At 48.4% G+C, this 23,084-nt stretch overlaps 2 protein-coding genes across 2 annotated transcripts in view; both read right to left on the bottom strand.

Moving 5' to 3' along the window:
• The window catches only part of LOC118299628 (calsyntenin-2-like), a 204,623-nt gene extending 192,913 nt beyond the window's left edge, over positions 1 to 11,710 (bottom strand). The window contains exon 1 of the mRNA XM_035623491.2: positions 11,239 to 11,710. Within this exon, the coding sequence (XP_035479384.1) occupies positions 11,239 to 11,305 (67 nt within the window). The 5' untranslated portion in view covers positions 11,306 to 11,710. The remainder of the gene's footprint in view (positions 1 to 11,238) is intronic.
• Positions 11,711 to 20,194: 8,484 nt separating this feature from the next.
• On the bottom strand, positions 20,195 to 21,638 carry lpar5b (lysophosphatidic acid receptor 5b). Its single transcript, XM_035623821.2, has one exon. It carries the CDS (start codon positions 21,326 to 21,328, stop codon positions 20,345 to 20,347), a length of 984 nt encoding a protein of 327 aa, XP_035479714.1. The 5' UTR covers positions 21,329 to 21,638; the 3' UTR covers positions 20,195 to 20,344.
• Positions 21,639 to 23,084: the final 1,446 nt, after the last annotated feature.

Below are 23,084 nucleotides of genomic sequence, written 5' to 3' on the forward strand. Positions count from 1 at the left end.
TTGAGCTCTCGAACGCCCCTGTGACTCGATGCCTTTCCAAAAGGAGAATCTTCGCAAGGTCCCCGGGGAAAGACGCAGAAATTGACAAACCCAAAAATTGGGGAGGGGACAGATCTCGAGGCAAGACGAGAGCGGCGTGATAAGAGCCGGCTAAGCCGCGCCGCCGGTAAGTAAACACCTCCATGCTAATGCAGCACCGGGTTAACCCAGCAGGAGCGCGTAAGAAGGCGAGGAGCACAGAAGAACAGACTGAAGATTGAATTTGTGATATTGTCGGCTAAAAGGTTAGACAAAGACTGACGAGGGGAAAGACACGGAGGGGGGGGGGGGGGGGGGAACGGAGGCTGAACAAGGGCGAGTGAAAAGGATGCAAAGCAGAGGGAGGAGCAGGAACACGGTGACCCAGATCCTCCTCCCGGCTACAGAGGGGGGAGATGCTGCTGCAGCCAGGCTGCCGTCAGCGGCGGGACCCGACCCAAAGGGATGAAGAGACACAGGACGGAGGACAGCTGGTCCAAATGACAGCGAACATGTCGGGACATGCAGATTTGGAAAAACAATCAAATTGTGGCAAATTGTGTTGTTGTTTTTTTTACTAACTACTATCGCCTGCTGGGCTTGTAAGAGCTGACACTCAGTCCTCTCTCTCTCTCTTTCTCTCTCTCCCTCTCTCTCCCTCTTTCTCTCTCTCCCTCTCTCTCTCTCCCTCTCTCCCGGGGAGGCGTGCGGGAGCACCTTGGTGATTTCTCCCAAAACACACAGGGACAAATGAGGCCCTGAGCGTCCCGTTAAAAATGAAACAACCCAGCAGAGAGTTCACGTCCCTCAGGATTTGACCTAGACAAAGGTAAACACACACACACACACACGCACACATGCGCACACACACACACACACGCGCACACGCACACACACACACACACACACACACACACACACACACACACACACACACACACACACACACACACACACACACACACACACATTCGGCATGCAATTACTGAGCCTCTGCAACAGCCACAGGGAACTGGGGTGCACCTTTACAGAAGGGAGAGGAGGAGCGTGTGTGTGTGTGTGTGTGTGTGTGTGTGTGTGTGTGTGTGTGTGTGTGTGTGTGTGTGTGTGTGTGTCAGTGGCCCAGTTACAGCGGAAGCATAAAATTGCTGCAACCGTGACAGGCCATCTACACAAAGCTGGTCCCACCTGTTCATTTAAAATGCTCCACCTGTCTGTGTGTGTGTGTGTGTGTGTGTGTGTGTGTGTGTGTGTGTGTGTGTGTGTGTGTTCATGCAATCGTGTGAATGTGTGAGCAAACAATCAGATGCCTTTGAATGAAGGACAGTACAGTATATGGACACACTTCAAGTTTCGAGCCGTTCGCCTTTCATAAGTCACGGCTCGCGCGCGCGCTGCGCACACAGTCCGCCTGAACATCACAAAGCTGCCGGATTCATGGATCATTGCACCGGGATTTTTACAGCGGGGTTGGAAATACGGCCGAGCAGCCGGTACGTGAGAATCGTTGGCTACAACTCAATACACTTTGGAACTGTTGGAACACTATTTATTTTTAGATGCTTTATGGTCCTTGGCTCGGTGGCCCTGATGCTGGAGAGAGAGACATGGACAGATAGACGAACGAACGGACACACACACACACACACACACACACACACACACACACACACACACACACACACACACACACACACACACACACACACACACACACACACACACACACACACACACACACACACACACACACACACACACACACACACACACACACACATATCCAAGGCACCACCTTCTACCAACTGAGTCTGTCCCGTTTAAACCCACCGCGACATCACCCTGGTTTTATCATTTAAACCAGAAGTAACCATATTAGGAGGAGCAGGCGGTGGGGGCCTGACAAGCTTGTCAACTGCACGTCCACCAACACCTGCGACCTGCGGCGATTGGACGGTACTAGATGTCAATTACACTGTACCCACATCCCCAATGTATATGGTGCTTTATCGTCTTTTTGACTGTCAATGGACCATCATTTGAAGAATGAAACCTCATGCTCATGTATTGAAGACGATTTGAAACTAGAGATCGAACCATTAACTCCTCAGGAAAATGTTTGCTGACGTTATAAATCAAGTGAGAGTCATTTCCTCATAGACTTCTGTAGAAAAAAACCCAGTGGAGTCGCCCTCTGCTGGTCATTCGAGAGGATACAGCTTCACTTCCTGGCCCTGGTGACTACGCTCGTTTTGATATGCTTTAAAGCAAAGGAAAGAGCAAAGAGGTAAAAAAACGCAGATTAGAGAAAAATGTGCGAGAGGCCGAAACTGTTCTAACTTTCTGCAGAAAGATGATTGTGGAAATAGGTTTTCGGAGCCTTTAAATTAGAGAGAATGTCCCATTATCCAGGCTCACATTATCATCACGTCTCACTGTGCGGGAGTTAACTGCTAAAACAGCACTATCATCGGGGTAGTCCCCCCCCCCTCCATCCATCTGTCACTCATCAATCACTGCTCAGCCTTATCATGGCTGCGACAGGCTGTCAGATCCCCGGCGTGTCCTCCCATATCTCCATCCACGCCAACTATTCCTGCACACTAGTATATATATATATATGCAAATGCCCACTAAACACCGGGGCTCGGGCTAATGGGGAGACAAAAACCTTCCAGAAAAGTCTGCTTTCAGCACCACGGACAGCTCCACTGCTGCTCGCTTCACTGCCCAGTGGCGCTGGACCAACGACAGCGGCAGGCGTCCGCCTCGTGTCTCCGCTGAGCGTCTATAGCCCGTCTGTTCTCGTGCAATTTTCTCGTGAGCATACAACATTTTCCAAAGGCGGATGGAAAATAAGACTCGCCGCCGTCAAAACAACAGCAGTGATGCCGTTTCCAAAGCCTTTTTATGGTAATTCTGGATCGACACATTAAACATAAACACAAAGAGAGCAGAGGAGATTGTTTTCTTTTGGATCCGCATCAAAAAATTCCTATTGGCGTCCACAATGACACAATCAAACAGGTATCCTCCCCGACAAACACCCGGGTGTGTGATGGTCGACCATCTGTTGCCCTGGAAGGATCACATTGAATATGTCTGTCTATTTTCTCCACCGTCTGAGATCATTTGGAGCGAGTGAGAGGAATTTGTCCTTCTCTGATAATGAGCGTGTGGCACAAGTGTGTGTGTGTGTGTGTGTGTGTGTGTGTGTGTGTCGACTAATTTAAAGTTAAAAAATACTCTCAATCAAAGGAAAAATCTTCTCAAATGTCGTGGGCCAACCCCTTGACAAACTCTATGACTCAGCCTACCACACATTTTTTTTTTGGGATTATTTTTTGGGGCTTTTTCCGCCTTTAATTTGACAGGACAGCTAGGTGAGAAAGGGGAGAGAGAGGGGGGAAGACATGCAAGAAATCGTCGCACCCTGGACCTCTGCGTCGAGGCATAAACCTCGAAGTATATGTGTGCCTGCTCTATCCACTGAGCCACCCCGGCCACGCCACTGTAACATTTTTAAGGCTGGCGACTCTCGCTGTCTCTGACTCCCGTCGTGCTTTTGAACAGAGAAATATGAGTCGCTACCATCAGAGAGAAAATACAGGATTCCACGATTTCATGGGGCTAGACTGAAGCCCTCGTTCCTACTTCATCCCGGACTACATGTATGTTGAAGGACCCTTAACTCTCTTCTGCGGATGTAATAAGACGTCAAAAAGTATGTGTCCTTAGATATCCTTGTGTTTCATTTGGCACTCCAATATGCTGTATGTACACTCAACACTCAATGACGTATTATCAGTCAAGAAGTGGACTCGCCGAGGCTTTTTTAGGCCTCAGACAAATTGCTTTCTTCACAGGAGCCTGAAAAAGAAAAGTAGCAGCGGCGTGATAATGCGCGAGCATACGGCAGGCGGCCCTCGTCTCCAATCACTACCCATCATGCCCGCTGCAGATGTGCGACAGACTCTGTAGCATCTGCTGGAGGGCTGGACCGGCGCCAGGGGGTGCCGACACCGGCGCTGTAACTCACAACAAGCAGCACTAAATAACCCGCCCTTTTATCAGGGCCGCCGTGTCTGTGCGGCCGCCCCGCCGAAGAAGGAGCTTCTGTCAAAAAGCCCCGGGCGCTATGAATCTGCGCAACTGCAAGTGCAGAAGGAGGAAATGTTGTTTATGCCGGTCACATTTTTTTAGATTAAGCGTCCGTGGCGAAGCAGCAGCACGTGTTTATTTATGTACTTGTGTGCGTACAGGAGCTTTTTGGGGGGTGTGAAGGTAACAAGCTCTCAGCCTGTAAGTGGCTGGCTCACGGGATGACAACTGTTCGCCTCCGTGAGGAAATGGACGGCTGATTTGAAATTGAGCACAGGCGGGAGTGGAGACACTCGACACAATCATCCAGGCAAAAAACCACACAGGGACTTGCTTTCGCGGTGTGCGCTTGTGTGTGTCTGTGACCGTGTTTGTGTCGGGCTTCGAGGAAACGGAGACTGATGAAGAAAATAACAATTACCGCCCGATTAATATGTGTGTACCGGCAGCACACAACCTGTGGACAATCATCAAACCATTAGCCGCGGCGGGCGACCGATGCTCTCGCAGCCGGGGCCGACCTGAATACGGAGCCGTCCTCGGCGGTGACACCGCGGGAGACTCGCACTGGATCCTGCGACCTCGTGTTTTGTGAGCGAAGCCAAGCGAACACAACAGCAGACCGGGAGGGGACACAGAAGTCAGCGGTTTCCGGGAAAAACGCTCACACTGGCAGCAAACAGTGAACTGGAAGTGAAGGAGATCAGATGCTGGTGCCATCGTGTCCCACTTTCACTTTTACAGGTTTCCCTGGCGTAGCATGATATTCATATATAAGTTTATTGTTGCAAGATCGGTATCACTCTTGTAATGTGTGTATACTGAACATGAATAAATATGAAGCCGGAGGCGACAGCCAGTTAGAATAGCCGAGCATAAAGTCCAAAAAACAGAGGGCGTCTGATCCAACATCTCCTTTGTGTCATCTGGTAAGAAGACCGAGTGTCGAGGGAGGGTTGAGACACATTTTTTTCGGCTGGCCAAGAAGTAATCCCAATAGTTGCCGAAATGTTGACATGGGGACATGAAGGAACGTCTTCTGCACACGCCTCCCTATTCACAGGCACAGTTCGCGCAATCTCTAAGCTCCACCACCTCATTCTCCTTTTCATCCAATCCCAACCCGACACGCTCGCCTGATCATCTCCCAAGAAACCGTCCGACCAGAGGCACCTTCATGAGACGTCCCGACTTCCTGCTCCATTCCTCATCACCACCACCACCACCAGTGTCTTGGCTAAAGGCGGGAAATCTCCTTCGTATGTGAAGCACCAGCCTCCACGGTGTTCTACTTCCTGCTGGGGCATAGGCGCCAAAGTCTATTCGTCATACTCACAATAAATCTAATTTGTTTCTAATTCTCATTCCGTTCTCTGTGCAGTAAGTCTCTCCTGATTGGACTAAACCTTTAACTCCTTTTTTGATATACTAACAAGTCCCAAAAGAAATATGCCACAGAATAGTTTAAACTGTGAATTAGATGAATCAGGATTGATTTGTCAGGGCTGCCTATGCATCATGACAAATTAAATATCTTTTTTTTCCAACCTTTCACTGCCTGCAGCGTCCTGCAAACCAGGACAGGACCAGTGGTTTGAAGATGGATAGATGATTACTGTCATTAAAAAATGAGAAAACGGTCAATATTAACATTCCATCCACATGCCAACGCCTACTCTGAAGGCGGGAAGCTGTCTATACTCAGATCGGAGTGCTTCACTTGTCAAGTGGGAAGACTTATGAGTCACGGGGACAAAGATCTGCAACTTTCTCTCTGACTCTCTCTCCCTCTCTCCTCTCATTCGTCCTCTAATTCTCTCCATCTTCCCCCTCTGTGCATTTCCTCTGAAGGTCACCCAGACCCAGCTGGTGGAGAGGGACAGGTCAGGCACTGTCTGTCTGCGTAACCCTTCGCTACTCGTCAGAGTGAGCGTTCGTGTGTGTGTGTGTGTGTGTGTGTGTGTGTGTGTTCGCTGGTTGAGATTGGACGTAAGAAGTAAGTGATTGGAAAACAGGAGCAAACGGATGAGAGGAGCAATGAAGTGGTCGCAGAAGGAGAACCTTGAAAAATCCTGGAGAGCTCCTGTGTGTGTGTGTGTGTGTGTGTGTGTGTGTGTGTGTGTGTGTGTGTGTTTGGGTGTGTGTGTGTGTGCGCAAGTGTGTGTGAGTAAGTGGTGTCTATTGCATGTGGCGTGGGCCACGAGAGCAAATCAGCAGGGGAGCATGTCAGAAGTAGAGCAAGGCACTTTAAGCATCTTACAAACTTGATAATCCCGAACAAGAGGGGGACCGAGTGTGGCACTGTGGTGGCGGTGATGACACCGACACAAACTCACACACGTAGGCATGCAAGCTAAGGAACAGAAATGAACAATACAAACACATGTATTTGGACAGCCCAGTTCTGTAAGCCATTCAATTGTGTATCTGTTGACTTGACTTCCACGTAGAGGGAAAATTGTATGACACTGGAAAAAAAGTGGACAACCCTAATGTCATACTTTTAGCCCGGGTCTGTCCTGTTCAATTCAGGGAAATTTCAAATAGAAACGGTGATATTTCACGGCGCGCTCAACTTTGTCGCAATAGTTTACATTTTGGAAACGACAACGCACACGATGTCGCGCGCTGACCTCAATCCCGTCCGTCCTGAGAGAGGAACCGAATCACCAACCGCGGCGCCTCAGTGTCTGACGACCTCACTAATGCTCTTGTGGCTCAATGGGAGGCAAATCCCTGCGGCCAGGTTTAAAAAATCTTCCCTTAAGAATGGGGGCTTTTATCCTGCGGCAGCAGATTAATCCCCATGGCTTCGGAAAAAGATGTTAAAGTCCCCCCTCCACTCACAAAGAGTGTTTCCCTTCTGTTTCTGTCCCCTTCAACTGTCTGACATTGACTACAGGGACCTGTATCTGAGCAAATGTTGTCACTGTAGAGGTGTTGTCAAATTCCTTTGAACATCCATGTGCAAATGAAGATCGTGTGACGCGATTGGAAAGCTCCAAAAGCTGCTTCTAAATTTCCCTTTCTCTCCCCCCCCTCCCCAAATGTATCCAATGTGTCCAAAAGACATCAGAGATTCCAAATAAATTTTTCTGGAAAAAAAGCACTCTGGCCACGACTCTGATCAAATAATGTCTCTCTTACGCTTTGCACGGCAAATCAGCGATATCTGCTTCCAAGTGCGGTCAGCCGCGACCACTCAAAGACACCAAAGAGAAGGGGGGGGGGGGGAGCGAGCGATGAAAACAACCACACTTCTCTGTGAGATGCACCCAGTTCAGTCAGCAACTGAACTGCACGCTTGCACAAACTGACTCTGCTCCCCACCACCACCCCCCATCCTCGTTCCACATCTAAAAAAGTCAACAGTGTTGGAAGAGACAAGAATACAGGAGGCAAGACAAAAGCAGCTAGATACTGTGTATGGTGTAAAGACGGAGGAGGAGGAGGTGAGCGCGCGGGCCACGGTGGAATACCTGAGATAGACTCTACTGAACTTGGATCTGACAGAAGCGTTCGGTGACAAAACTCTTGACTTTCTGCGCAGACAACAGACGCCCCCCGCTCCACGCTGACATTTTAACACTGAGGCAGGAGAGGGAAGGCTTGATTTGTCATCAGCAATAATAATTTACAAAAAAGCATTCGTTCACGGACTGTTCAATTCGCCGAGGAGCTGTGTGATTGTCGAGTCATCCGCGGCGCTGCTAGTGTCAGTAACCACCGGATCACAGGATCCCCCCCCTCGTTTGAAGACGATAGCTTAGACTTATCCGCCCCTGCCGGTGTGTCTTTGGTCTCTGACGGCTGCGGAGCTGCGCCGGGATCAGGGCCCTGGCGACTAAGCGCTCCTGCTTGTCAAATGGCACAGGGCTGTACGGAGATCAGCGCAGCTTTGAAAACAGTGGACAAGTGTTCTTGTGATGTTCCTCCGTGTGGCCGAGCCCCCGGCTACACCCCGGCTGGAGTCGCAGCCTCATTGGAGGATTTATAGAGTGCTCCCATAGTGCACTTCCCCTCCTTCCAAAGGAGGGGGACATAAATCTGCCACTGTTTCCTTTTTTGTTCTTTTGGCCAAACACCCCCTCCCTACTTTTTTTATTTGCTAATGTGCTCCTCAAATGACGATGCCCCTTCCGCCCTCCTTCATCCCAGACTCTCAAGCGCCCCCAGCCACACAAAACCATAAATTATAAGAACCTGTGTCATATAATCCCGTAACTTCACGAGCGGGCGTCGCAGCGCCGAGAACGCCACCGAGAGGGCCTCTTAAGGAGACCTGCTTCACCGACATCAAAAATGCACGGCGTGTTTATCTGGATATAATAAAGCGGCAGAAAACGGTTCCACCGACGACGACGACGACGACGAGGAGCCGCGCAGTGGGTAGCTGAATTAAAATACGCCGCGCCGGTAATGAGCTGTCTAAATTCAGAGTTCATATTTGCTCGGAATTACATGAAGAGCAGGGCTCCGGGGCAGCGCTGGCAAAAAAAACAAAAACTCTATGGCTCTTTTCTGCTCCGCTGCCGGAAAGATTCTCCCCCGTCGATCTGCTCCGCCGTCGGTCCTGGGGGAATCATACTTACACACACACACACACACACACACACACATACACACGCGCTGACAGAGACGTTAGCACTTGCATTAGCTCCGATTATTACAACTCTCACGCTCGGTGGATGCACGCACGCGGCCACATGCACGCCGAGTGGGAGCGGACGACTCCAGGGCGACGGTGATTGAAGGAAGTCGCATGTCGTCCGCGCGTTTCCTGGAATGAAACGGCGGCTAAGCAGAAAGCGACAGGGGTTAGCGGTGCTTCAAAGTTATCTGGGAGAGAAAACAGATTTGCATATTTTCGGCGCTGCACGGCGGCGGATCGTTTCGCCGCGCTTGACACGAGGGCACCATTTTAGTCGTCATTAAAAAAAAAAAGAGAAAAACTTGAAACGGAGAAACGGATACATGTGGGGGTAAGAAATGGAAAATTGATTTGGGTTTGATGTTTCCCGTGGGTTCTGCTCCCTGCCAAATGTGACAGAGTACGGGGAGAGGCAGCGTTAGGTCCGTGTGCGGCAACAGATAGCGGATGGTTAGATCGGAGAGACACTTTCATTTTCTCCTGGATTTAACTGCACTGTGCAGCGGCCCTGGGGGATCAATTAGAACCGTGGTGCGCTTGGTTTTTCCAACCCCCATTGACTTGGCAGAAATTTGTTTACTTCACAGCCGAGCTCTGGACACAAAAATAACAATAAATCATCCGCTTACAATGCAACCATCCCGTTGTTGACTACAACTCAATTGAAGGCATTACGAGAAAACATAAAAACCGGGTTAATGCGCGATATCCCCACAGGCAACAAGCAGTCTCGGAGTGAATTTGCAGGCATCCTCGAGCGCGGGCACATCGTCCGCCGTCTCTCCCGCCTGCGTCTTACAGATAAATCCAACAGAAACGAGGAAGTAGCTCGACCTGCGGCCCAGGTCACAGCCTGCGGCGGGCCCGGGAGCACGCGCGTGTTGTCCACGCACACGACAACAAAGACAAAAGACCGCAGCCGGGCAGCCGACCAGCAAGGGAAGCTCCCTCCGCGCGTCAGGACGGACAGCTGATTACACTTGTGGCGTCTCTTGGCTGCCGGACGGAAAACTGGCAGGTGTCACCTTGTTATTTCGCCGTGCAAAAAGGAACCAGCCTCGGTCTACGGGGAGCTGATTAGCAGGGGGGGGGAGACGACCTGTTGCTGCATCTGCCACCTTACCTGCAGCACGCGTCAGGCTCGCCGGAGAGCTGAGCCTGGCGCGTGCTCCCCACATGCACGTGGGGATACCACGGGTACGGACCTAAAATTAACTCAGCGTTGACGCAAAACCGCCGGCAGTGTGGCGCAAGTGTGCAACATCTGGGTGTCATCAACATCATATATATATATATATATATATATATATATATATATATATATACAGTAATTCGCTTTGGAATACTAATGAGCTAATTGCAGCTGTGAATTAAAACGAGCCTACTGATTAATACAACCCCTGCTTGATTTACATATACACGTTTTCAGATGGCTTCATTAGCGTCTGGGTGTATTCGTGAAAGCTTTTATTCTATAGAGAGAGAGAGAAGAAGAAGCTCACAGTAGCTAAACTTTAATTGCAGCACTAACAAGTATATGAACTTGAAAACATGCCACCAGTCGGAGTGCTGTCGTGCTGCCTGCAGAGGACGTGTGCGTTCAAAAGCCCTCACAGATCTGCTTCTTAAGGGTTTGATCGTCTTTATTCTTTCAAATCTGTGAAACTGTGAGATGTGTGTGGATTCTTGGCGTCCTCCTTGGATCCACAACAAGCTAATGAATGGGACACGCGTCGTACTCATAACCCTTACCCACCACGGGTGATAATGACATTTTGCAATTTCAAAGATGCAGATCGGCGGTTGGGGGCGGGGGGGCTCAAATTCAACTTCACAGATGATCTGCTCCACTTCCCTCGCTCACACACAGTCCTCAGCCGTAAAAGACTCCAAACATCTGACCGTGTAGACGTGCGTTTCTTCTTCTTTTTCCAGCTCCAGACAAAGGATATTAGTAATGCTGCAAAACCGCAGCTCCGACGTGAGATTAACCCCAAAAAGATACAGGCTGTAATAAGGTCACAGTGGGATGAGCGCCACAGAAACACAGTAGAACTGCTGTACGGATGCCATGCCGGATACAATAAGCAAAAAAAAAAAAAAAATACACTCAAGTGGTATTAGAGGATGTGTAGTAATTAAGAGCCAAGTCCCAGAGGAACACAACAGGGAAATGATCATTTTCTTAAAGAAAGATCATCAACCACACACACACACACACACACTCACACACACACACACACACACACACACACACACACACACACACACACACACACACACTGGCGTTCCTCTCCATCCATTTCTCACACACACACACACACACACACACACACACACACACACACTGCCGTTCCTCCCCATCCACGCACACAGCCTCTCTGACCACATCCATCCATCACAACGCCGGTGCGCGCTCGCGGCAGATGCGCGCACCGCACAAAGCAACTTGCCCTTCACCTACATACCTTTGGTGTGAGCGGCGCTCAACCCCAGAGCCACCACGGCCAACAACACGCCGGCTCTCCTCAGCATCTTCACGGCGGCGCAGATTCAGTCCGGGCGACCGGAGGGGGACTGCCGCGACTACTCTTCTCTCTTCTTCTTCCCACTCTCCTCCGCCTCCGTTCCGCCCTCTCCTCGTCGCTCGGCGCCTCGGGTTCTCTCCCGTCTCCTCCGGCACAGGAGTGTGGAGACAGTTCGCTGGTACGCGGGACAAGGCGGGCGGCGTGGAGCAGAAAGGACACCGGGTAACCGCAACGCAACGCACCGCACCGCACCGCGCGTCACACACCGCAACGCACCGCACCGCACCGCACCGCGCGTCACACACCGCACCGCAGGTTGGGAGGACGACGGACGCACCAACTCAAGGGGGTTTGAGCTGAGACGGGACCAGAGAGCAGCGCAGCCCGGGACCGCGTCACAGGGAGGAGAGAGAGAGATGGAATCAGGCGCTTTCCTTCTCTCTCTCTCTCTCTCTCTCTCTCTTCCTCTTCCTCCTCCTCCTCCCGTCTCATATCTCCGGAGCGTCCCAGCCCACTCCAACAACTCGCCGCGCCGAGGAGCGGATCAATAGCCTCCAGTTTTTGAAAAACTGACTCCATTAACAAGTCGCCCGAATGAAGAGCAACGTGGAACACCCAAGGCCCATGAAGGACGCGTTATTGCGCAATGAACCACAGCCCTATAAGTGCTGATGTTGGGCTGCTATACCCTGCCATGATGAGGCTATTAAAGAACCCAACGTGCATAATGATATGGTTATGATCAAGCAGTAAAAAAAAAATGCCATACAGTTATTGTACACCCATAATCAGCACCACAGACAGATAGGATTTAAAATAATACTGTATTTTTTGTTACTAGGTTGTAATTTATTGAGCTCACATGTCATCATTAGGGAAACTGTTTTTTTTGTGTGTGTATCTAGTTGCAAGCAGGCTGCAGCAGAAATAGACCCACATCTGCATCTCCAGTTTTGTTTTTCTTTCTTTTTTTTCAGGATTTCAGTTGCTTCAAGTGTGAGGACTTTGACCTTCACAGGGGAAATAGGGAAAAAGTCAGTCTTCGATAAAAGCTGAAATTCCGAGACATTCACACCGGTATTTATCTCATCATAGACAAAGTCTTCGTGCTTCTTAAATTTTCAAATATTTTCACGTGCATTGTGAAATATGCAATAAAAAGTTGTGGGGTTTTTTTCAAATCCCTGAGCGACGGGGCTCATTTTTGCCAGAGATAACGTGACTGTTTCCAATGTTTCACAGGAAGAAGAAAAAAGAAAATCCTTGTTTAATTATTCCAGTTTGTAAAGCGTGTGTGTGTGTGTGTGTGTGTGTGTGTGTGTGTGTGTGTGTGTGTGTGTGTGTGCAGGCGTGTGTTGCTGGCATGCCTGTGTGTGTGTGTGTGTGTGTGTGTGTGTGTGTGTTTGTGTGTGTGTTGCTGGCATGCCTGTGTGTGTGTGTGTGTGTGTGTGTGTGTGTGTGTGTGTGTGTGTGTGCAGGCGTGTGTTGCTGGCATGCCTGTGTGTGTGTGTGTGTGTGTGTGTGTGTGTGTGTGTGTGTGTGTGTGTGTGTGTGTGTGTGTTGGTCCAGGGCGGCAGGATTAATAATAACTTCTTTCTTTTTTTTTCAATTTTCCTGAGTAGCCTATATCTCAAAGGAAGTTTTCTCTTGGACTATCTCTGCTAGGTTAAGGATTATTCTGGGAGGCAGGGAAAAATATTGCCAGTGCTATCTGCAGGGAGAAGAAGAAATAATAATAATAACACAAACGGATGACAATGCAAAGATTTGAATCCACACCGTCTCGTGATGAAACTTAAATTTGGTCTTCATTTCACATGGGGGTCGACCCAAGTGGTGTCTTGTTAACAAAAAGGCTTTCCTAGGGAAAAAGCAACAGCGAAATGAGCCGAGGTCACTTCGATCCCTCGCGGGGATGAAGCAACAGCAGCGTATTTTAATTATTACAGTATTACTTTACTATAAGCACTGCCAGAAAAGAAATGAGAATATAGGTCCCTTTTTAATAGCTTGCTCCCTTTAGTATCAAATGTTGCTATTCCCGTATAGCTGGAGAACGTTTAAGGGACATGCAACACAAGCAGACCAGGTTCCTCCAGGCTTTGCAGCCGAACCACAGATCTCCGACAAATTACAGCCATGAATCAGCGGAAAAACAAAAAAAAAATGGTAACGCCGGAAAAAGCTGTGCACGAAATAACTAATCTTAATGTAACCAGGCAAGTCACCTGGGGGGGGTCTGGCAGGCCAGGTTATTTTCTGGGTTTAATATGACTTTCTGTATCAGTGATTGGGCTGCATCAGGCAAAAATACTTTCTTTTCTTCTTCCCCATCAAGGCTATTTTCAAAATTACAACCTGCTGCAATTTCCTAAGGATTCCGTCTCTGCTCTCTCAATTTTTTTTCCATTATTGACACACATTATGCCCACCAGGTTATACCGTCTAAGCCAACCCGGGAATGGTGAACTGCGAGACACTAATGTGACATCAAACTGTGTCCATCTGTCTGCACAGGGTCCGGAGGAGGAGGGGGGAGGGGGAAAAAAACAAAGTTCCTCTCATGCTGCGTGCATTAGGGCAATCTAACCTCGCTGAGTAGTTTAATGTGCAATCCTATTCGTCTCCTGTAAGTATTTCACTTTGGGGAGATATTAGCAACACGCATAATGGGGGGCCATTTGCCGTGTAGGCTGCTAAATGATGATGGAAACAATGAGAGGACGACGAGGATATTAGTTCAAAACTGACGATTGCGTTTGCCAGACTCATAAATACACAATGTGCAGTGAGAGCTGTCAGTTTGCTCCACCCAGAAGAAGCAAAGAGGCGACAAGGATTGAAATAGAGACCTTTTTTTTCCAAAGCACCTCTTCCTGCAGAGACATGTCGGCGGGATGCTCTGCGGTCGTCCAAACTGTTGACAAAACCAAAAAGTGCCACACGGCGCATAGTGCAGCTCACAGAAGGCGAGAGCGCCAACGACACGCGACGACCCCGCATCGAAAGTCTCCGTCATAAATTCATCGAGCTGTGATGAGGTAGATGTAACAGTTTTTATTTCTTATGGATTTTTTTTTCTTTCTCTTGGCTCTTTTGAGTAAAGTCCCAAGGCCGCACACGGGCTCACTCCGCATCCATTTTGTGATCCGCTGCTGCAGAGCGCCGCGGCGCTAATGAGTCACCCTCGGTGCACCTGGGTGACATTTCCCCACGGCGGCGCGCACAGAGGCGCGTTGTCATGGGGGCAGACTCACAGCCCGTAATGATCTAACGCGCGTTGCATTCCAGGCACTTTGCAGAGATTTAGGCGTCGTAGACAACTCAGCGGCATCGCTGAAGCCAGATGTTTGAGTGGCAATGCACGTAGGCGTTATGAATGGTCAAGCCATGGGCCACGTGCACAACCATGTCCGGGTTCTGCTTAGTACTGCCCAATTGTTTTTCGGTCCGGTCCAACAATGGCGCTGTCTCGTTAGCTGACCGCCAACGAAGTGTGAGCTGCAGACCTTCGTGTGACGGAGAAATGATCCCCACGTACGTTTCCCGGCAGTCGTCTTCTCAGGACAGGAGGGGTCGGAAACCCGTGAAAACTTAGGACGCCATTAGTGCGCCGAGTACTTCTTCCTCTGTTTTGAAAATGTCCCGTTTTGGACAATTTCCTGCGTAAACACTCGTGACAAAACTCGGAATGAAGTAGTGGGTGAAGACAGGAACGGTAAACATGCCGGAAAAAGACGAGCAGCATCATTTTGAATGTACGTCACGGAGCCCAGTGCATGTAGTCCGTTGCGCTGGGACGCGACGTGGTTTTGTCGAGCAATGTGCCAACACCCGTGAAAATATTAATCGTGACGAATATATTCAGTCCAAGACTGCCGTTGGACATGGACAGACACATATTAAGCAGGTCTGGGAGGAGATGCCTTCTGTGCACGGCAAGTGTGTGACGGATAGAAAAGTGCACTCATGCATCTTGATTTGATCATTTACCAGACACACGGAGAGAATAGAAAAAGCCATATTTCCTTCAATCGCTGAAACCAATGGTCCATTCTTTTGTTGTTAGGTATATAAACAAGGAGAAGTGAATGCCTTACACATACACGTGCATTTCTCATACCAGTACGCTTGGTACGCCGGAATTGCCTGGCACGCCGTGTGAATACAGCTAAGCGACACGTTAATTTAATATAATGCACAACTGTAATTAAAGTGAGATCTTCTCGTGCGCTAATGATGCAACGGCGATATTATAAACCCATTAACTTGAGCATTCACGCAGTTTTTCTGCAGGTGTCATTGTTGCATTTGGCAGCTGCAGATGTTGCTTTTAGTCCAGATTGTGTATATTCTTCGTACATGTGTCTGATATTATAGTTTGCTGTTCTTTTCGTATGAATGAGTCCGTATGCTGCGAACGCAAAAGACTTCTCAGGTTTATAAGGCCGCGTTTGTGAAGCCACATTAACGACCAAATATCCTGAGTATGTTGAAATTGCTTGGCAGTGCAGGCCTCGGGGTCCATTTAAATGTTTGAACATCAGCTCTTAGGGAACGCGGTCGGACATCTACATTAAAATGCAATGCTTTTTTTCTTCCCCAGGGAAACATTTCAACTTGAGATTGCGGAGAAGGTCCGAGGCAGATTGCTCCTTGCTGCTGTTCCCGTCAATCTCCTCGCTGTCGGATGCTGCTGGCGGACACAAGACAGCTCATCTTCCATCTTGTGCCTTTCGGACAAATCCGCCAGCAGCCTTCCTCCTCCACTCGTCTGTCCCTCAGCTGAGAGGTCATTCTGACTGTTTCCATTTGTCCCGTCTTTCAGCCCACATCTCCTCTTTGGCCCCTTCCGTTGTTTCTCCCGATGCCTCTGTCGTCTCCTCAGCGCCATGCACGTTCTAATCACTCTGCTGTAACCACGTTCAGATCTCTCTCTCCATCCAACCCCTCTCCGCCCTCGCTCTCCTGTGAGTGTGTTTGACAGAGTGCAGTGCCCCCGCATGCTCCCACTGACATCTGGCTGAGGCTGTCGGAGGAGGAGGAGGAGGAGGAGGAGGGATGAGAAGAGGTAGAGAAAGGCAAAGAGATAGACCATCATCCCCCTGGCTTCAACAACCCCCCCCCGGCTCTTTCCGAGGAAGTGTCGGTGACGCTGCTTTGATGCCGCCTACATCATGCAGAGGTCTGGAGCCGTGAGAAAGCCTCCTGGACCCGCTTTGCCTCGCCTCACTGGCAGGAACTGGGCCAGAAGTTGTCATCTGCTCAAAGTCTCTCACATCTCTCAATCCCATTACTGAAAACTATAAAAGCAAATATTATTTCCTCTCCAGTCAGACAAGAAAAATACACAATCCAAAACTTCTGTTTTGTTTTTTTCACGCTTTACGCAACCTAATTTTCACTCGCTGCTCTCGTTTCCATTGGAACATTAAAAGAGGGCTTTTGCATGTAGCCTATTTATCATACATCGCATACACATCGCATTAATAATAAAAGTATATTGTTTTCTACCCTTCCAGGCATAAATTGGCTTACATTCATCTCTGTACAATAAGGTTTGTCAAAGTTACATAACTGTTGAGTCCACGTAGTGCAGACATCTGACTAACAGGAAAAAAAATTAGCAACAGTTAATACACTTGGTTTTCAGTGAGATGAGTTAGTGGAAGTTTTTTTTTCACAGGCAGTCAAGAGAATTCGATCAAAAGTGACTGTGGAGAAATCAGAGAAAATTATTGGTTGATGCACAGGGGAAAATTAATTATGAAGTTATTAATCAAGTTTCATAGCTCAGCAAAAAAGTAATTTACTATAATAATGAACTAATGACTTTACTTGAAGGTGGCTACTGGTTTCCCTTCTTTTTTTACACTAAGTTAAGCTGACTAGCTGCTACCCACAGCTACACATTTGCTGTATGATACAGGAGTGGTACAGAACCCCATCTAACGGCCATCGAAAAATAAAAATGATAGGCATTTGTTGTGAATTAGTGAACTTTTCCTCTAAAGTGTTGGATCTGATGTTGGCTGCATGATTTTAAAAGATAAAACCTAAATAAAAGCTGCAACCAATTCCCGCACTTGTGTGCAGATAGCGGCTGTTTGGACAAAACACGATTGAGATCATCTTCAACTCAAAAACAGCTTTAAGCATCATAACTGGTGTGTTGTTGTTCAAACTGTTGTTTCCTGACACTTCTGTCTCCTCATGCTTTAACTCTACTCCCATGGATTTTAGGATCGTCATCATAATGTATGTCGGTTCGATCCTACAGGACGCACTCCGTCTGGAAAAGGTGGAATCCAAATCACATCCTGGAGTTTTGATTTAAAAAAAATGTTTCACTGTTCATTCGTCTTTGCCTTCCGCATGAACGGCAACTCGTTTCCGATTAAAACTGCGGTGCAGTGATTGGGATTCAAACCTCCATAGATGTTAATATGAATACACACTGCTCGCCTGTGTCATATTGAAAAAGAAAAAAAAATCCAGTGCTTGTTTGGGCTGAGCGGCTGTCTGCTCTAATGATCTCTGGATTATCTCAAGGCCTCAGATGCTGGAGGATTGTTGTTCCTCTGCCCGTCGGTGTCTCATCTGTCCATTCAGTAGCTCAGCATTTGCCCCCCCACCCCTTCTCCCTTTTCCCTCTTTGGCTCTGTTTCTGGCTCTTTGTGCTGCTTGACTCTCCACAGTCACCAAAGCTGCTGCCGTCATTGAATAGCAGTCCTCCTCTGGTCGGAGACAGACTTGGCTGCTGCACAACAGGCTTGTTTGTGGGTCTTGGCAGAAAAGCTAGCGGACCTGAATGTAGCTGTTTACGGGATTTTTCCCCCCCCCTCATGTTATTGTTAAAGCACGTGTGAGCACTTGGGAAAGGACAAAAAAAGGTGCGCACACTATGCAGAATATGCGTATTTCCGCCTTTCACCTCGGGAGAAGAGGGTCGTCTGACCGTGACCGGCCTTCGCAGGCTTCGCACCCTCTCATCTCTACACATCTGCGATATCAGCCACTCACAGATGGAGAGCTCTTACACAGCTGTCGGAGACACACAAATTCAATCTGAACAAACACTGTACAGACGCGGAAGGGACGGCGACACGAACACTGCTCTGCCGCAAAAAACCTCAAACACATTCCGGTGAGCACGAAGCACGGAGCCAATTCCTACCGCCGACGAAAACAATCCACTCCGCGCTGGATAAAAGCTCAAATGAATTTGACTTTATGGCCACAGCGCTGTCAAGACGAGACTGGACAAAGTGCAGTGCTGTGGTGTATTATGGCTGAACATCAACACAGAGGCACGGCGTGTGTTTTTTCTGTCCCGCCTCTCGCCATTCCACTCCCCCCCCCCCCCCCCCCCCCGTGTAGAGGGCACAGGGAAAGGTCACATAAAACATATATGGAGCAGCACGAGGGACGGAACCACACGGGTCTCCAATTTATGAAAGGTCATTGCAAGATCCGGCCGCCAGCGGCACCGGGGATGACCGGACTTTATTCAGAAGGCTCAGCAATTAATACACACAAATAACTACAGTATATTTTTAGAATGTCACACACTCACCTGCGGCGTACATGGGGTTTAGCTAAGTTAACCCGGCGGCCTAGTGAAGAACTCAGACACCAAAATGTATGTGTGAGAAAGGTGTTGAGGGAAAGGTTATGCTGTTAGTTTTCCATGTACCGACGACCAAGTGGCGGTGCGGAGTGTCTTAGTTGTCAACAACAAACCCCCACAGTCTTCATCCAGACATTACATCTGGACTATTTAAAATCTAGATCCTTTTTTTGGGGGGGATCAATGTGCTGCAGGCGTACACAGATGCCCCTCCGTTTGGCAAAGCTCAGAGGACTTGAGTGCTGCTGGCACCTGAAATGAGACACTGACAAAAAAAACGGCCTCAGCTGCATCACAGGATTTAAAAACCAAAGACACACGAGACGGAGCCAAAGGATGTTGAAAGGCAACCGAAGGAAGAGCTAACGAGGATGAAGGAAGATTACGTCAGACCATCGTTTGACACGTAAATATGGATCCCCAGAACAAACTGCGTATTCCCAACAACTTCGTACTGGTTTGGTCTGACCCAAGAATGAGATGCCAACATTCATCAAGCGTCTTCTTCATGTTCTTTGGCAAAGTTTAATCGTGCAGATTTGTGAGAAAATAGTTTTCCTCCTGGACACACATGCATTGAGGTTAGATAGAATGGATTATTTTCATAATCCATTAATCTGTAGGTTTTTTTGTTTTGTTTTGTCCACACACCAAATATATTTAGCTCACTGTCACAGAGGAGCAAAGACACCAGAAAATATTCACGTTTAAGCAGCTGAAATCAGAGTATTTTGCCTTTTTTTTCTTCCATAAAACTATTTGAACCGATTAACCGATTATGAAAATGGTTGGCGATTGATTTAGTAATCGATTACTAATCGATTAACTGTTGCAGCTCTAATCTAGTTTGAATCATTCAACATTTTGGTTAAGTCAAGTATATTTAATAAAATTTTTCAAATTCCAATTCCTCAAATTGAATCTATTGCAGTTTAGAAAAAATGTGTGCGTGTGTATGTGTGTGCATGTGCGTGTGTGTGTGTGCGTGTGTGTGTGCGTGCGTGCGTGCCAACACTGTGTTGACTGATTTTTGCAGGTCACATGGAAAGTGACAAAAGGGGATTTACCTGTACAAGCTTTCACTACTCACAGACAGGAAACATCCAATCTGTGTCACATGGAGGAGGAAAAAAAAAAACAACCACAGAAATTCCCCCTTCAACGATCACCTACAGTAGATCTGGTTCAAAAAAATCTCTGGTGTCAGAAAAAAAAGTGTGTTTTTAGTGTATTTGATTTTGTACTGCCAACCTTAGGAAGAATACAAATGTTTTTTTAAAGGCATTTTTATTTAAGATATAAACCATGTTTGGTTTTTACATTTTTTTGAGCAAAACACGTACAAATAATGCCTTTTCGGTTCGGTGACGCCACATGTGCCTTGTCTATTGATGTCACAGAGTGTTGTCTTGCAAGTCAGGTGCCCACATCCTCTTTTCTTTTCCAGAAGCCATCAAAAGAAAAGTAATACAGCAGCGGATCCAGGCAACAGTTCACAGTAGCGAAACATGTCATTGGTGTGATATAAGGTACGGCACTTTTGAACATAAAAAGTGACAATGGCAAGAAAAATATAGTGAACATCAACAAGTTCACGGCCAAAATCAGCATGACATTCACCTTGTTGTCGACCTTTGCAGATTCATTTACACGTCTGCGGAGAGTCCAAGTCACCAGCACAGTGCACACGATGTTGACTCCCAGCAGGGTTAACACAAACACGGAAAAAAAAGAATGCAAAAAAGAAATGTGCGAGTCACCAGAACGGCGGCGAAATTCAAAGCAAAGTGATCCATTGTAGCCGTTCACAATCCGCATTGATTTGACACTCTCTGGGACGTTCACCGTGTACAAAAGCAGCCAAATGAGCACCGCAGCTCTCCAGGCGTTGGCCGTGGTCCGTACACGCCGTGACCTCAGAGGATAAACCACGGCCAGCAGCCGGTCCACGCTGATGAAGGTGATGAAGATGATGCTGGAGCGGAAGTTGTTGCGAAAGAGCATCGTGAAACAGACGCACGCCAGACTGCCCAGCGGCCAGGTGCCCGTGGCGTAAAAGAACACCCTCGCGGGCAAGGAGATGACGAGCAGCAGGTCTGAGATTGCCAAGTTGACCATGAAGACGGTGCTGGGCGACGTGATGCCGTGGCGGCGGAGCAGAATCCACAGCGACACGGCATTGAGGGGCAGACCCAGCGCCATAACAGACCCGTACATCAGAGCGTAGGCTGTGCTCTGCATGTCATGTGCCGTTCCGTTCTCTCCCACCGTGTTGTTGGACATGTTTGGCTTGTGTGAGAAAGGCGCCGAGAAAGTGCAGGCGAGTGAAGGGGAACAGCGACAGGAGCCACAACAACCCCACCTCCGCGCCGACCGGACACAAACGATCACTGTGCACATGGGTCGTTTCTTCACGCTGAAGTCGAGGAGAACACCGAAACAGGAAACAACTGTGACACGACTCAGGAAGGGTTTGACATGCTGTGGTGTACAAGTGACGCGGAGATGGCGTGGGAGTTTGACGTCAAAAGCTGTGTGTGCTGCACATCTCTGCTAATCCGTGAACCAGTGCCTTTTTTTTTTTTCCTAGACAGTTTCATACATTTATTCATACATTTACGGTCAAATGGTAATGAAGAGGGTGTGCATGAGGCAAAAGGCAGCGTGTGTAGTGTTTCATAGATTGATTCTGTTCGAGAGGTCCCATTTCTGTAATTGCAGTGTAAAGTACGGCCTCTCGACACACCATCTGTACTGCACAGGCTCTCGTCTACTGTTGAAATGCCATCTGAACTGGAAATCGTGGCAATTAAGCGCGACGGTTGTCCGCTAATTACAGAGTGCGCGGAGGGGAAAGACCTACTATCCTCATGTTGCCGCAGAGCATGTGTCATGCGTGTCGGGCACGTGTCTGCATGTTTATGTTGGACACAGTCCGTTCTCCTGTACGAGTGCAAACCACCGTCTCTGTAATTTGCGGTGGGACAGTGAAGTCACTCACCAACACAAACAGTATTAATGAATCGCTGTTGCATTGCAATGAGATGCACGGACATTCAGAGGATGAGTGTTGGGAGGCGAAGTACATCTTATTTTAACTTTCTCTAGATTTTAGATTTATTTGTCTGTTTAAGGCGAGTGGGGCTGCTGCGGCCGTAGGACCTGTGTGTGCGTGTGTGTGCGTGCGTGCGTGTGCGTGCGTGCGTGTGTGTGCGCGCGCACGACTACTCAGACTCGAGGTTGCGTTTGGTGAAATCGGTAGATTGCTGTGATGCTGCTCGAGTGGTGTTTGTCGTTTCTGGCCAATCGATCTTGTTTTTGTGTTGCCGTCCTGGGTGAATCTGCCTCTTTTCAGAAGCTCGCTTTTTGTGAAAGTTATTTTTTCCTTCTTACACCTTTTTGTTACACCCCCTCACGCCCTGTAAATTTCGGCAAGGCGACCTATTTGGTTTTGAGTGCACCCGATGCGGACAGTACCACTGACGCGACGGAAGTTGAAGAAACCCACAGGGTCTCACAGAGACCGTTGGCCGCGAAGCTGCACAGACTCATTTCACAGGAAGCTGCGAGGAGGCAAAAATCATTTCCTGTGGGTTTCAAACATATAACGCGTTACACTTGTTATTGCACTTCACAACCGAGTGAGATAACCACACTAAGAATGTGTGACAGTTTAATCAGATGCTTACATCGATCAAGATCTGATCAAGTCACCCCATTGGTTGGCTGAGTGCCGTGTGATTGACTCCATAGTCATATACGTAGACGCCTCATACATGCGTTTTTCACCGAGCCAATATTCATGACAAGTTACTCCTTTTGACTGAGCGTCTGAAATATTACATATTACACACATTTCAATTCCGACTGTAGCCGGCTTGCCAATTCCTCTCACTCTTCGAAGGTTTCCCAAAGAGAAAGAGTTGAGGAGGCGGTGGACAAGTAGCTGTAAGGAGCTGTAAGGGTTTTCCGCCAACAAGTCCTCCATTGCTCTGCAGTGAGCACTTCAAGCCGGACGACTTTCACAGGACAGGTCAAGGTTGTCAGGATTAGAGATGGCGCCAAAGCCATCTGTCTTCAGTGTCCCGACTTTGTATTCGGTGGAAACGCTCCAAACTGTTCAAAGATTGGTGCATAAACCAGAACGGAGACAGGT

This window comes from Scophthalmus maximus, chromosome 11 (genome assembly GCF_022379125.1).
Source record: "Scophthalmus maximus strain ysfricsl-2021 chromosome 11, ASM2237912v1, whole genome shotgun sequence".
Lineage (NCBI taxonomy): Eukaryota > Metazoa > Chordata > Actinopteri > Pleuronectiformes > Scophthalmidae > Scophthalmus > Scophthalmus maximus.